At 48.6% G+C, this 13,327-nt stretch overlaps 1 protein-coding gene across 4 annotated transcripts in view; it reads right to left on the reverse strand.

Moving 5' to 3' along the window:
- Positions 1-824: 824 nt before the first annotated feature.
- Positions 825-13,327, reverse strand: part of TRAF3IP1 (TRAF3 interacting protein 1) — a 28,562-nt gene continuing 16,059 nt past the window's right edge. For 3 of the 4 annotated variants that reach the window (XM_059868125.1, XM_059868128.1, XM_059868124.1), the window contains 3 exons: positions 13,138-13,214; positions 1,616-1,839; positions 825-1,234 (listed from right to left, as the gene is read on the reverse strand). In XM_059868125.1, the coding sequence (XP_059724108.1) occupies positions 1,069-1,234; positions 1,616-1,839; positions 13,138-13,214 (467 nt within the window). In that variant the 3' untranslated portion in view covers positions 825-1,068. Of the gene's footprint in view, positions 1,235-1,615; positions 1,840-3,400; positions 6,167-13,137; positions 13,215-13,327 lie in introns of those variants that run through there. The other variant, XM_059868129.1, reaches the window with a different exon arrangement.

A 13,327-nucleotide genomic window follows, 5' to 3' on the forward strand; every position in this document is an offset into this window, starting at 1 on the left:
CCGAGCCCCCAAACGCTTTTCCACCCCCTCCAAAACCCGACAGAGCAAAGCCTCCCACCCTCCCAAATGTCTGTATTTAACACCCTAAACACTCACATTGTGATGATGATCATTTGGTAGATTTTTAGGTCCAGACACCAGATAAAGAAACCACCAAGGAAAAAACCAAAACCAAACAACCCAAAAAACATAGATACACCAATCAAAGAAGGAAAAACAAGGCCACTAACACTTCATCCATGGCCCAAACAACATCATAAAATCCTTGGCAACAGCCTTGCAGGGGACTAAAGCCTCTGCACCCAGCACAGTCACACAGTTGTGTCTGCACTAATACTCTTTGCAGATTTAGGAATCACTAACGCTGCACTCTCATGGGCAGAACACTCCAGGGGTCATTAGGAAAATGCTCCAGACATCTGCAGTTCACTAAAGAAAAATCAGTGGAATTATTCCCGTAGAAAAAGCTACAAGGACGTGCATTGGGGAGGAAACAGGTACTTAAATTAATCCTTTCCAAATGAACATATGCAATAAAAATGGAATTAACACCTGTGCAGATAAAACACTTCAGCTCCCTTACGTGGTGATGCTCGAATTGCATTTTCTCTTGGTCCCAATCAGATTCCTGATAGCTCTGAACAGGATTCAGGAACCTTCTGACCTGCAGGAGTTTGGAACATTGAAGGGGGAAAAAGAATTCTTTAATACCCACTTATTAGGACAGTATGTTCAGAGGGGATTTCATGGGAGATAAGGAGAGGAAAGGAGACGTGGCCAGGGAGGGAAAGGGGGCTCTGGAAGTGAGAAACAGCAGCTCAGAGTTAAACAAATAAAGCTCTTTTAATAGCTCTGCAACTTCAGCATTCAAGTGAATACCATTTTATCCTGCATAATATCAACATCTAAAAATCAATGCAATAACAGAATTTTTCATAACACTTTTAGGGTTCTGATCCCTAAACATTCTATATCTGAACAAGGCATATCTGCTATTTGGGTTTTGGTTTTTTGGTAGCAATGTCAGTCAGTGAGTCCTAATGCTCTTTATTTTCTTTTCTGTCTTCTTCACCTTCTTGAAGACACACTTATACTAAGAATCATCCTCTGGATTTTTTCATCATTCCTTAAATTATTAGCTTTTGCAGCACAGATCTTGTCTTGCTGGTCCTTCATCAGCTGCTCCAGCTCAGCCAGCTCAGCCTTCAGTGGTTCCAGAGTGCTGTCTGTGATGCTGGAAGAGACACAAGGAACGTGACGTTGTTGGAAGCTTTCAAGCTGCTTCAGGTTATTTAACACTCCAAGAAAATACATTTCAATACCTGAAAGGCTGCAAAGTATTCCATGGAATCACAGAATCTGGGATGGAAGGGACCTTAAAGCCCACCCAGTGGCAGCCCCTGCCATGGGCAGGGACACCTTCCACTATGCCAGGGTGCTCTGATGGATTCATCGTGTTCTGGTGTCAGACAGCCAAAGAAGCTGTTTCACCAGCTGTCCTCCACACCAGAACAACTGTCCTGCTCTGGGTTCAGTATTTCCACTGTTTCTAAGTTTAAAGGGCCCCTAAAATCTGTCCCAGGAGAGGAGCCCAGGTGCCCCTGGCCGCGCTCACCTCTGCTCCCTCCGCAAAGCCTCCGCGTGCTCGCGGTTCTCCTGGCGCCACAGCAGCAGCTCGTTCCTCATGGCATCCATGTCCTCCTGGATGTAATCCACCATCCTGCCCAGCCTGAGCACGTGCTGGCACACAGTCTGAATGGAGCCCTGGAACTTCTCGATCTCTTTGGCTACCAAGTCTCTCTCCCTCTTCCTGGATGCTTCTGAGACAATTGGCTTCTCCTAACAGAGGGGACAAACAGGGGAAGCATCAGAATGAGGGAACACCCTAATGAAGGGTTTGTTTGGAGACTGCAAACAGGGAAGGAGCTGGAGAAGTGTTCATGACAGTTTGAAATGGAAGAGAAGAATCGTGGAATCACGGAACAGTTCGGGTTGGGAGGGATCAGAGAGCCTATCCCATCCCCTGCCACGGACAGGGACACCTTCAGCTGTCCCAGGCAGCTCCAAGCCCTGTCCAGCCTGGCCTGGGACACTTTCAGGGATGGGGCAGCCACACCTTTCTGGACAAGCTTTGAAAGCAGCATCAAGTTCTGCTGCTGTGTGGGAGCTCCAGGGCACAGCCTCCTCTGAGTTCTCTGCACCAGCCCCTTCAAGATGCTTCTCTCCCTCCACTGTCCACATCTGGATCTCCAGCTCCTAATGCTGCTCCTGACAGCAGCACTTCAGAGCTGTGACAGCCATGGTTACTCCCTGCCTTGCACTCCTGTTCATGGCTATAAAACCATACAGGCTGCAGGTGTGGCCTCCATAAACCCCACTTCTCCTGAGGAATTTGGGCTTGTGCTGCTTCCCTCATGTGCAGCCAGCAGAGTCTCTGTGGTGCAGCTCCTGAGGCCTCTCAGCTCACTGCAAGTCAAATTCAGAGTTTGCTCCAGTGGCAAAGCCAGCAGGAGCACAAGGATGCTGTAAAAGGAGCAGAGTGATGCCATGCTGCTAATACACTGGAATAATCTTATTCCAGCAAAGCCATTAAGGAAAAGCCCGCTGGGATTTTCTCCCCCATGAAGAAAAAACAACCTCGTTTTTCTTTCCTTCCAACACTCCTGCAGGTCAAATTCCCAAACCCAGACACACAGAGCTTGAAGCAGAGTTTATTTGAAGTAATTCTGTTCGTTTATTACATGCCAAACAACCAGAAAGGCCTTTCCCTGCCACCCCAAGCAGAGGGCGAGCCAATTCCTGGCACAATTCCTGCTGGACACAGAGGTGGCAGTGCTGGGACAGGGAACTGTCCCCTGTGCCCCGTCCCCTCCTCCCAGCTGCCTGCCTTCCTGTGCGAGCTGGGCTGTTTGCTCAGCTGGCTCTGGAGGCTGCAGGGCCTCCTGCCAAGCACACTTCAGCAGCCCTGGGCTGGCTGGAGGGCTGGGGACACGCAGGGATGTGTTCAAGGGAAGGGCTGAGCCTCGCCGGGGGTGCTGCCCGCACTCTGCCACACACGTGGTGCAGGAAATGCTGCACTTCTGACTGCCCTGGGGCTCCTGTTCGTGGGGTTTCATCAGGAGCTGGGCTCAGGTGGCAAAGGCTGCTGAAGCTGAGCCCTTGGGCTGCCCAAGTCACCTCGGGAGAGCTGGCTGAGCTGTTAGAACCAGCACGGCCCCAAGCTCCCTCCTGCCCAGGCCGTGCCTCCCTCGCAGCAGCAGGTGCTCATTACACACACCAGCCACAGGATTCAGGGCTTTTCTGGAGCCATCCATGCCTTTGCTGTCCTGTAGGATGAAAGAGCTGTGATCTCACAGCATCTGAAACCCTCCTCTCTCTATCCTGACTCATTTCCTCTTCCTTTTCCTGCTCTGTGCTCCTCCAAAGCCAGAGGGAAGGCTCAGTCCACAGCCCTGCACTTTCCACACGCAGACAAGCACCTCCAGTCCAGCAGCAGAGCTTTATCAGGTCCAGTAGCTTCCCAGGAAGACATCCCATTCCCTTGTTTTTCCTAAGTGCTCCAAACCCTCACCACTCTCCTCCCTGCCATCCATTATCCGAAGGCTCAGCCAAAAAATAAGGCATTTATTTCACATCCAGCTCTCTCAGAAGGGAGAGGACTCAGCCAGTCCATTATCTGAGAGTTGGTGTGTGAAGACCTGCTTCATTTCTATTTTCCAAATGCCAAGTTTTGGAATGTTTCCCAAGGCATTCTGCTGGAAAAGCTGGCAGTCCATGCTTTGGATAAGTGCACTCTTCAAGGGATAAAACCTGGCTAATGGCCTGGCCCAGACAGGAGTGGGGAATGGAGCCCTGTCCAGCTGGGACTGGTCACCAGTGGGGCTCCCCAGGGCTCAGCACTGGGCCCAGATCTATTTAATGTTTTTATCTTTTTCAGGGATCTGGCTGAGGGGATGGAGGGCACCCCCAGGAAGCTGCAGACACAGAGTTGGTGGGATGTGGATCTGCTGGGGGCAGGAAGGCTCTGCAGAGGGATCCACGGGCCCAGGGTCAGCGAGGCCAAGGGCTCCTTGTGACCCCAGGGGACACTGCAGGCTCAGGGAAGAGCAGCTGGGAAGCTGGAAAAGGCCCTGGCAGTGTTGGTGACAGCGCTGGACACGAGGCTGATGGCCCCCAGGCTGTGCCAGCCCTGGAGTGACAGCCCCAGGGCAGGGATTGTCCCCAGGGCAGGGACTGTCCCCAGGGCAGGGACTGTCCCCAGGGCTGGCCCTGCTGAGGGGCTGTGTCCAGCCCTGGGCACTCACAGCCAGAGGGACCCTGAGGGGCTGGAGAGTGTCCAGGGCAGGGAATGGAGCCCCAGGAGGGGCTGAGGGAGCTGGGAAGGGGCTCAGCCTGGAGCAAAGGAGGCTCAGGGGGGACCTTGTGGCTCTGCACAGCTCCTGCCAGGAGGGGACAGCTGGGGGGTCAGGCTGTGCTCCAGGGAACAGGGACAGGAGGAGAGGGAACGGCCTCAGGCTGGGCCAGGGCAGGCTCAGGGTGGGCACACCAGGAATTTCTCCATGGAAAGGGTCAGGGATTGGAATGAGCTGCCCAGGGCAGTCAGGAGTCCCCATCCCTGGAGGTGTCCAAGGAAAACTTGGATGTGGCACTCAGTGCCCTGGGCTGGTGACAAGGTGGGCATCAGGCCCAGGTTGGATTCAAAGGTCTTGGAGACCTTTTCCAACCCAAATGATTCTGTGAATCTCTTTCTCATCCTTGGCATGACCTCTCTGATACCTAGACAGACCAAACAGCCACACTTCCTTCCACAGGAAAGTGTAGGATCAAAATAAAAAATGAAATAGAAAATCCCACAACTCAGTAAAGAAGCAAGCCAGAATTGTATGCTTTGATACAGAATAAATCTATATACAGATCTACACAGGTCTGTAACACAGGTCCAGCTCACAATTTGAAATATTCCAGGCTGAAATACACAGCTGCTTGAAAAGCTCAAGTGTAACAAAAAAATTTGGAATATTTTTCATTGATCAGTTCCTTAAAGTACATTAGTAAATACTGAAAATTAATTCCAGTGTCCCTGTAACTCCAGCATGTTCTCTGTGCTGTTGAATAGTTCAAAAGTGAGATTCAAAGGAGAAAATATCCCATCCAAAGTCACTCATGGAATTACAGGATTGTCACGGTTGGAGAGGAGCTTTAGGATCAACAAGGCCAACTGGCACTGCAGGAACTGAAACATAACACCACTAAAAAATACGATTTGAAATAAAATTCTAGTAAATACTATTCATACAGCTTCATCAACAGGCTTGCTTAAAAATAAAAAAAAAATTAAAATTAGTGTCTTTGAAACACACATGATATTGAAGTGGTGTAAGAACACCCAAGTTTCAAGAAAAATTTCCTCCCAAGAAAGACTTCCCAAGCAGAAGGCACAGCAGCTCAACCTGTGAAAATCACCATCCATTCTTTCTTTGTCTCACTGACACCTGTGCTAATGATCCCAGAATCCCAGAGTGGTTTGGGTGGGAAGGAACCTCAAAGCCCATCCAGTTCCAAGCCAGTTCATGGGCAGGGACACCTTCCACTATCCCAGGTTGCTCCAGGCCCATCCAAGCTGTCCTGGGACATTCCAGGGACGGGACAGCCACGATTCCACATCCTGCAGCTCAAGGCTCAGAATTGTCACTGGGACACTCTCAAGCTTTGCCAACTCATGCCGACTGCAGATAATTAAGGGGAGAGAAAAGCATTAAGGCTGTTCCCAGCTCCACAGTTGCAGCTAGGGGTTAAAATCTCTGGAGGTTTCCCCCAGCCGGCGCCGTGGGTGGTACGTGGGTGGTACGAGCCCCGAGTGCCACCTCTGCTCACTCTGCACAAACGTGGAAAGGGAGATTTTCAGCCAGAACCCAAATTGTTCCAGGCTTTTTCATCAGGCCCTACACCCCAAGCAACTCCCCTTTCCCAGCCCCAGAATCAATAAATTATCCCCGTGTAAAAGGCTGGATCACTTCTGTAGGCCCAACGCGTTTCCTTTCCTTCGTGTTTTTCATGAGGCACCAAGAGAAATGTTTGCTTTGGATTCCTGGAAAAAGGCTGCTTTTCCCATTACCTCAGTGGGAGCAGAACACAATGTGGACCAGGGGGCAGCCACCTGAGAAATCTGAAAGCAGGAATTTTCTTTTTTAATCAAGATGGTGGAAATTATCAACAAGGCTCCAGAAGCCACCAAAATTCAAGAAACAGCATTTGCTTACTTTTATACACCTTCCCCTTTGTTTTTTTTTTTTTTAATTAACAGGCTTTAAATATCAATCAAATTAGTACAGGCATCCATCAAGCATTTCAATACTTTCTACAGCCCCTTTTAACACCATTATTATGTCCCACTAGGAAAACAGACCCAAGTAATCACAGTTTTATTGAGCTCCACCATTTCCCCCCACCTCTTTCTACAGGACAGGGCAGAAACTTCATTTTGGACAAGTAACTGGGATATATCCAGTGCAAAACCAACAAGGTGGGGTGCTTTTTTATTGTATAAAATATATTTTTTGATCATAAAGGGTGTTTTCTTTTCCTGGTTTTTACAGAGTCTGTGTTTTAAGTATACTGTAACTATCCACCAGGGATCCCCATAAGAAACTCTTTCACAGAACCAGGGGGGAAACAGTAAATGTTAAAGCATTTCAATTGAACAGGATGCTTTTTCTGCTGATGCCAGGTATGGGGTTCAGGCATAGGGCAAGGAGTTGGAGACACAATGTTCTTTATCACTGCACTTCCCAAAGTCAGCCTGACCTGCTCCTGAGCTGGAAGGCTCCACAAGAAAATAAAAGAATGGCTCTTTCAAGAGAACTTTTTCAACCTCTTTTTTTTTTTTTTTGGAGGGTGGTGGTTTTCCACATTAACTGAAGTTCATACTCAATCCTTCCAAAAAGAGTTGGACTTTTCACCTGTGGATCAACACCCACTCCAGCCCACACACCACCCTGCTTGCCTGGGGACAAGTCAGTTCCCAAAATCTCCTGTATTTGGGGCAGTATTCAGCACACAAAACAAAATTATAGGATCGTGGAATGGTGTGACTTGGAAGGGACCTCAAAGCCCATCCCATTCCTGCAGGGACACCTTCCACTGTCCCAGGGTGCTCCAAGCCCCATCCAGCCTGGCCTTGGGCACTGCCAGGGATCCAGGGCAGCCACAGCTGCTCTGGGCAGTGCCAGGGCCTCTCTGCCCTCCCAGGGAACAATTCCTAATTCCCAATCTCCCATCCAGCCCTGCCCTCTGGCAGTGGGAGCCATTCCCTGTGTCCTGTCCCTCCATCCCTTGTCCCCAGTCCCTCTCCAGCTCTCCTGGAGCCCCTTCAGGCCCTGGAAGGGGCTCTGAGGTCCCCTTGGAACCTTCTCCTCTCCAGGTGAGCACCCCCAGCTCTCCCAGCCTGGCTCCAGAGCAGAGGGGCTCCAGCCCTGTGGATCCTGAGCCAGAGACAAGGCAGGAGATGATTCCAGCTGAAATGAGTGACAGCAGAGCACATTCATTCACTCACGATGCCACACTGGTGCCAGTTCTGCCCAGCCTTCCCTCTCTTCTCACACTCCCTGTCCAGAACCTCTTCCTGCTGAAAGAGCACCCTTCCCTGGTGAAAAAGGATCTGGAATAAACCTGCTCCTTGTATTAAACAACTTCCCTCACCCCAGGCTGTGCCCCAGCACCTTGAAAGACGTGACAGGCCCTGTGCTGTGTCCTTTTCACACTGCACCTCTCCTGGGGGCAACCACAGCTGCCTCACCACTTTTACACATCCTTTGTGTCCACAGATCCGCCTGCTGTCTCACTTGGATTTACAGTGCACCCACAGGACAGGAATTCCATGGTCTGGGACACAAAGGAGCCCTGACACCGGGATTATCCCAAGAGTGGCCAGAGCCCTGTTCCTGTGTTCACAGCTTGCATCACAACTGCTTGGGGGCCACATTTTTGGGGCACATTTTTGTTCCCTAGAGCTGGGAGCAGTGTAAGGACCCTGGAGCACACACTCCCTCCATCTGAGCTCCTGTGCTGCTCAGCTGCTGGCTTAAAAACCCTATTTTGGAGGAACTGTGTGCTTGCACCAGAGATTTCCCACTGAGTTAGCATCACATCACCATCCACAGAGACCTGACAGAGGTGAAAACCCTTCCATGGGTAGCTCCTCCTCCACTTCCCTGTCAGCATTCCTGAGGACACACCAAGCTGGCAGGAGGCTGTGGTGGGAAGGATGAGCCTCCCCCAGTACCTAACTGCTGGCATTTCTGACTGCAGCTGCTGAACACAGCACATTCACTGCAGGGCCTGCAGGGCACACCCAGATGGGCGCCAAATATTGGAATAAAACCCCAATATTGCTGGGTGGAACATGCCTGGGCTCATCCAGCCCTGGTGCTCTGGACCAAGGCAGCAGCTGTGGTGTTCCACCTCAGAGACACCTTGGGCTGGCTGGCAGTTGCAGTTGGGCACTCGGAACAAGTCCAGGCATGGTAGAAACTCAGTTTGCCTCTGGTGGAAAAGGTTCAGGCGATGGTGAAGAGGAAAGGGAGCAGATCCTGCTGGAGGGTTAAATCCAGAGTTTATTCCAGGGTCACAGAGCTCTGAATCTCGGTAACAGCTCCAACAGAATCCCGACCACATGGCTTCAGTGCCTTTTAAACCCACAGGGAGGGGGGAGGGAAAGAACAGGTGAGCCACCAACCAGGTGGGAGGGGGAGGGTCTCAGGGGACAATGACACCTGGACAGGCCAATGACCCCAGGTCTGAGAAGCATCTTTTGAACTCTGCCAATCACACAATGCCCTTGCTGGAATGTGGAACTTGAGGGACATCACTTCGGAAAGGGGGCAAGGGGGAGGGGAAGGAAGAGGTTGGCACACCTGAGAGGAACTGGGACAGGATATTGCTTCACACCACAACAGCTGGGGACACACCAAGCTGGCAGGAGGCTGTGGTGGGAAGGATGAGCCTCCACCAGTACCTAACTGCTGGCATTTCTGACTGCAGCTGCTGAGCACAGCACATTCACTGCAGGGCCTGCAGGGCACACCCAGATGTGCAGCTGATGGATTCATGTAAAAATCAGTGACCTGCAGCTCTTCAAACAAACAGAATCAGCACTGATTAGATCTGTCCTAAGCTCTGAAGTGCTCCATGTGCCACACTGGTAATTCAAGTTAATATTGCCCAGGTGCTGAGCCATTCAATACCACTTGTTCCTCCCAGAAGCCTCCAAGCTGCTGCTTTTCTGAAGCTCGTTTGGTAGTGCAAAAATGGGAATTCACTTGCTTCAGCTATTTAATAACCTGCCTACGTTTTTCCACACAGCAAATAAATGAAGTGGAATACAAAATGGAACATCTGTTTCTTTCTCTGGTTGACATTAGAGGCTTAGACTCTAAACAAATACATTTAGGAAGTTTTTTTAAGAATTTGTTAGGCTGAACACAGCTAATCAAGGCAGCAAAAATCTTGTGTATTTTCAGAATGACCCCTTTGTTTGACCTCAAAATTGTGTATATTATTTTAAGTTTCTGCACATGCAAAACCTAGATGATGAAAGTCCCAGTTTTCTTTCCTTCTCCCCTGTTCTCCTTAAAAAGCAAATGCATGTTTGGGAAACACAGCACAGAAAGGGTTCTGGAGGAATGTTTTTAACATAAATAAATGTTCCCCAGGCATCAGCAGCTGGAAGGTGTGAAACATCCCTGAGAGGGCACCAGCATTACATTTGGATTAAGCATTAATCCACCAACTTCACCTCATTTCTGGCTGATTAATCCCCAATAAATCAGGTGGATCCATTGATCATTTTTTTGCTGAATACTGGAGTTAATAATGTTTTAACCAAAAGTTCCAGCACTCAGCCTGCTATTTTTTCCCTCTTCATTTTCCCAACTGGCAGAAGATCAAGGCTTTAAAGACTAATGAATAGAAGTGGGAAAATATTTCATTTCTTTTGGAGGTATTGAATAGTTTAATAAAATGAGGGAAGATGAACATTCTAGTGACACATAGAGGGAAGATGGAATTTCCCAAAGCAAGTTTTCTTTCAAATATTCCCTGGATTTTTGGATACCTTACTCCAAAAATATAGCAGTACCCTTAATTTTACTCTGTGATGCACAACAGAGTTTGGAATACAGTTGCATCCTGATGCAGAAGATACTTCTGGAGAGTTTGATGGAAAACAAATTAAATAGACAGAGAAGCATTCCCAGAGGCAAGGACACGTTGGAAATTTAGGTTTTCTTTTTTTTACTTTTACTGTCACAGCAACTCCATTCTCTAAAATCATTTCCCAGGATTCAACTGTGTCTCCAGCTCTTTCTTTCTGAACTGTCAAGTGCCTGTCACACACTCCAAGCATTTTTAATCATCTTTTCCATTCAACTCTGCTGTCAGGAAAGCTACACTTCCCTCTGAATCACAATTTCAGGAAAACCACCCTTACCTGTGGATCGCAGTCTCAGGAGAACCCCGCTCCTCTCTGGATCAGGATTTCAAGAAAATCACACTTCCCTCTGGATCACAATTTCAGAACTATACTCTTCTCTGGATCACAATTTCAGGAGTATCACACTCCTGTCTGGATCCCAATTTCAGGAAAATGACACTTTTCTGGATCAGGATTTCGGGAAAATCACATTTCCCTCTGGATCACAATTTCAGAACTACACTTCCCTCTGGATCACAATTTTAGGAAAACCACACTTCCCTCTGGATCACAATTCCAGGAAAACCACACTTCTTTGTGGATCACAATTTCAGAACTAGATTAATTTCTGGATCACAATTTCAGAACTAGACTCCTGTCTGGATCCCGGTTTCAGGGGAACCACACTCCTGTCTGGATCACAATTTCAAAACTGGACTCCTCTCTGGATCACAATTCCAGAAGAACCACACTCCTGTCTAGATCACAATTCCAGGAGAACCACACTCCTCTCTGGATCACAATTTCAGGAGAATTACACTCCTGTCTAGATCACAATTCCAGGAGAACCACACTCCTGTCTGGATCACAATTCCAGAAGAACCACACTCCTGTCAGGATCACAATTCCAGGAGAACCACACTCCTGCCTGAACCCCAACCACTTCCACCCCACCCTCTGAAGAGCAGGAGCACACAGGAACCTCCTGCAGTAGCAAGCAGCTGCTTGGCCAGGCAGTCCCATGGTATCCCAGGAGCTGGGGCAGATTTCCATGTGATGGACTAGGAAGTCAGCAGGTTTTTTCCAGAATTAGTTCCTCTATTCTCGGCACTGCTAACGCAGAGCAGGGCTTCAAAAGTGCAACAAAAGCCAAACAAGTGCTGAATGAATGTTTCAGGGGCTGAAAACCAGCAATGGGACTCAATGGTGATTGTGGAGGGTCACAATTGGCCATTTAAAAATATTGAAGGGGTTAAAAAGGGACTGTTTCAGTTTGTTACTCTCAGTCAGGGAAAAAACCCAACCAGAAAATGTAGCACAGACACCAGAGGAAGCTTCCTGAGCTTGAAATCCATGTGACTGTGTAAATCCTCCCCCATTATCCTGTTCCATGCCCAGTGCTGGACAGGACACAGCACCCAAGAGGGCAGCCCAGGGTGAGGGAGTGCTGAGAGACAGCACTAATGAACTCCTAATGCTCTTCCCAAAGCGAGCTGGGAACTGATGATCCAACAGCACCATCTAGTTAAAAACCTGGGAACAGGGACAGCTGCATGGCTTGGGCTCAAGTGCCAGCTCAGGAATGAGCTTTGGAGCTGCTGCAGAAACTCCAGATCAGCCTGGAACCCTTCGTCTCCAAACAATTCTCTAAAGGCAGAATTGCACCAAGCAGGCAAATCTTCCCCTTGGATAATCTCATGCCAAGCAGCCAGAGGTGCTTCAGAGACCTCAGCCACCACAGGAACATTTCTAACAAATAGATGCAATTCAGCCAGTTGGGTAAAGCTAAAACCACTCCTAACAGATTATGGGCTGCAATCTAAAGAGTTTTCCTCTTTTTAGAAGGATTCAGTTGCTTCAGTTCTAGAATTATCCCAGAGGAATTCAGGCTGGAAGGGACCTCAAAGTCCATCCAGTGCCACCCCTGCCATGGCAGGGACATCTTCCACTGTCCCAGGCTGCTCCAAGCCCCAGTGTCCAGCCTGGTCTTGGGCACTGCCAGGGATCCAGGGGCAGCCACAGCTGCTCTGGGCACCTGTGCCAGGGCCTGCCCACCCTCCCAGGGAACAATTCCTAATTCCCAATACCCCACCTAACCCTACCTGGGCTCTTCAACCACAGCCCTTGCAATACATGAAAGGAATTTTCTTCCAGGCCTGGATCTCAGCCAATCCCAAACTCCAGAAAGGAGGACACTCCCCCAAGAGTCAGATCTGCCATCCCAACTTTCTCAATGTGCTGGAAAAGAAAGGAAAGCCAGAAGAGACAGACAGGAGTCTGCTTCCAGAGTCTTCAGGAGTCACCACTGATTTCACAGAGCTCTGTGAACAGCTGGTCTCAAACACTACAGACCATTCCTGAAAAGCACACACATAGGAAAACCCTAAGATACTGAATTAAGATTAAAATAAATGTGATTGGAAGATGTAAGAGCCCATGGAATGCATTCACCTCCCCAAAACATCATGCACTTGTCTAATTTTACAAGACTTTTATCACTGCAGGGCCTCAGTGCCTCTCCCCAGCACATCAAAATGGATTTAGAAACTTTCCATGGGATCAGAAGTCCATCTCAGTGCTCTGCCTTTGCTGCCTCTCATACCAGGAGCTCTGCAAGGCACACAAAGCCAGAGCTCTCCATTTCAACAGGAAGACACTCAAATATGGGGGATCAAGCTTTTGCTTCTGGTTTGTGATCACTGCTAGATCCTTCCCACATACTTTGTAAGTGATCAAAACAACAAAAAAACCCACTAAAACACTACGAAACTCAGCAAAAACAAAACCTACCTTCCCCTTCTCAACTGTGGAAAAAATCACATAAGCAAAACAAGATATGACAGAGAAAAGCTTGATCACAGATGGAATAAAACACATTTAAAGCAAAGGAAAAGGTCACAATTGCAACATCTCATCTCCCAGTTCTTTGAAGGCCATTGCCACCTCACCCTGTCTGTGGTCTGTGATGATTTCTGTGATGCCTCATAATCCTTCTTTGTTTCTAGGATTCTTTTCACCAGCCCACCTGTTGAAAAACCAGGATTTTTCTAAGTAGTGATGGATACTCAACATTTCAAACATTCAGACAACAAAATAAAACCCAGCTGTTTTGGTTTTTTAATGCAGACAATTTTTAGA

The sequence above is a fragment of the Haemorhous mexicanus genome, chromosome 26 (genome assembly GCF_027477595.1).
Source record: "Haemorhous mexicanus isolate bHaeMex1 chromosome 26, bHaeMex1.pri, whole genome shotgun sequence".
In the NCBI taxonomy this organism is placed as follows: domain Eukaryota; kingdom Metazoa; phylum Chordata; class Aves; order Passeriformes; family Fringillidae; genus Haemorhous; species Haemorhous mexicanus.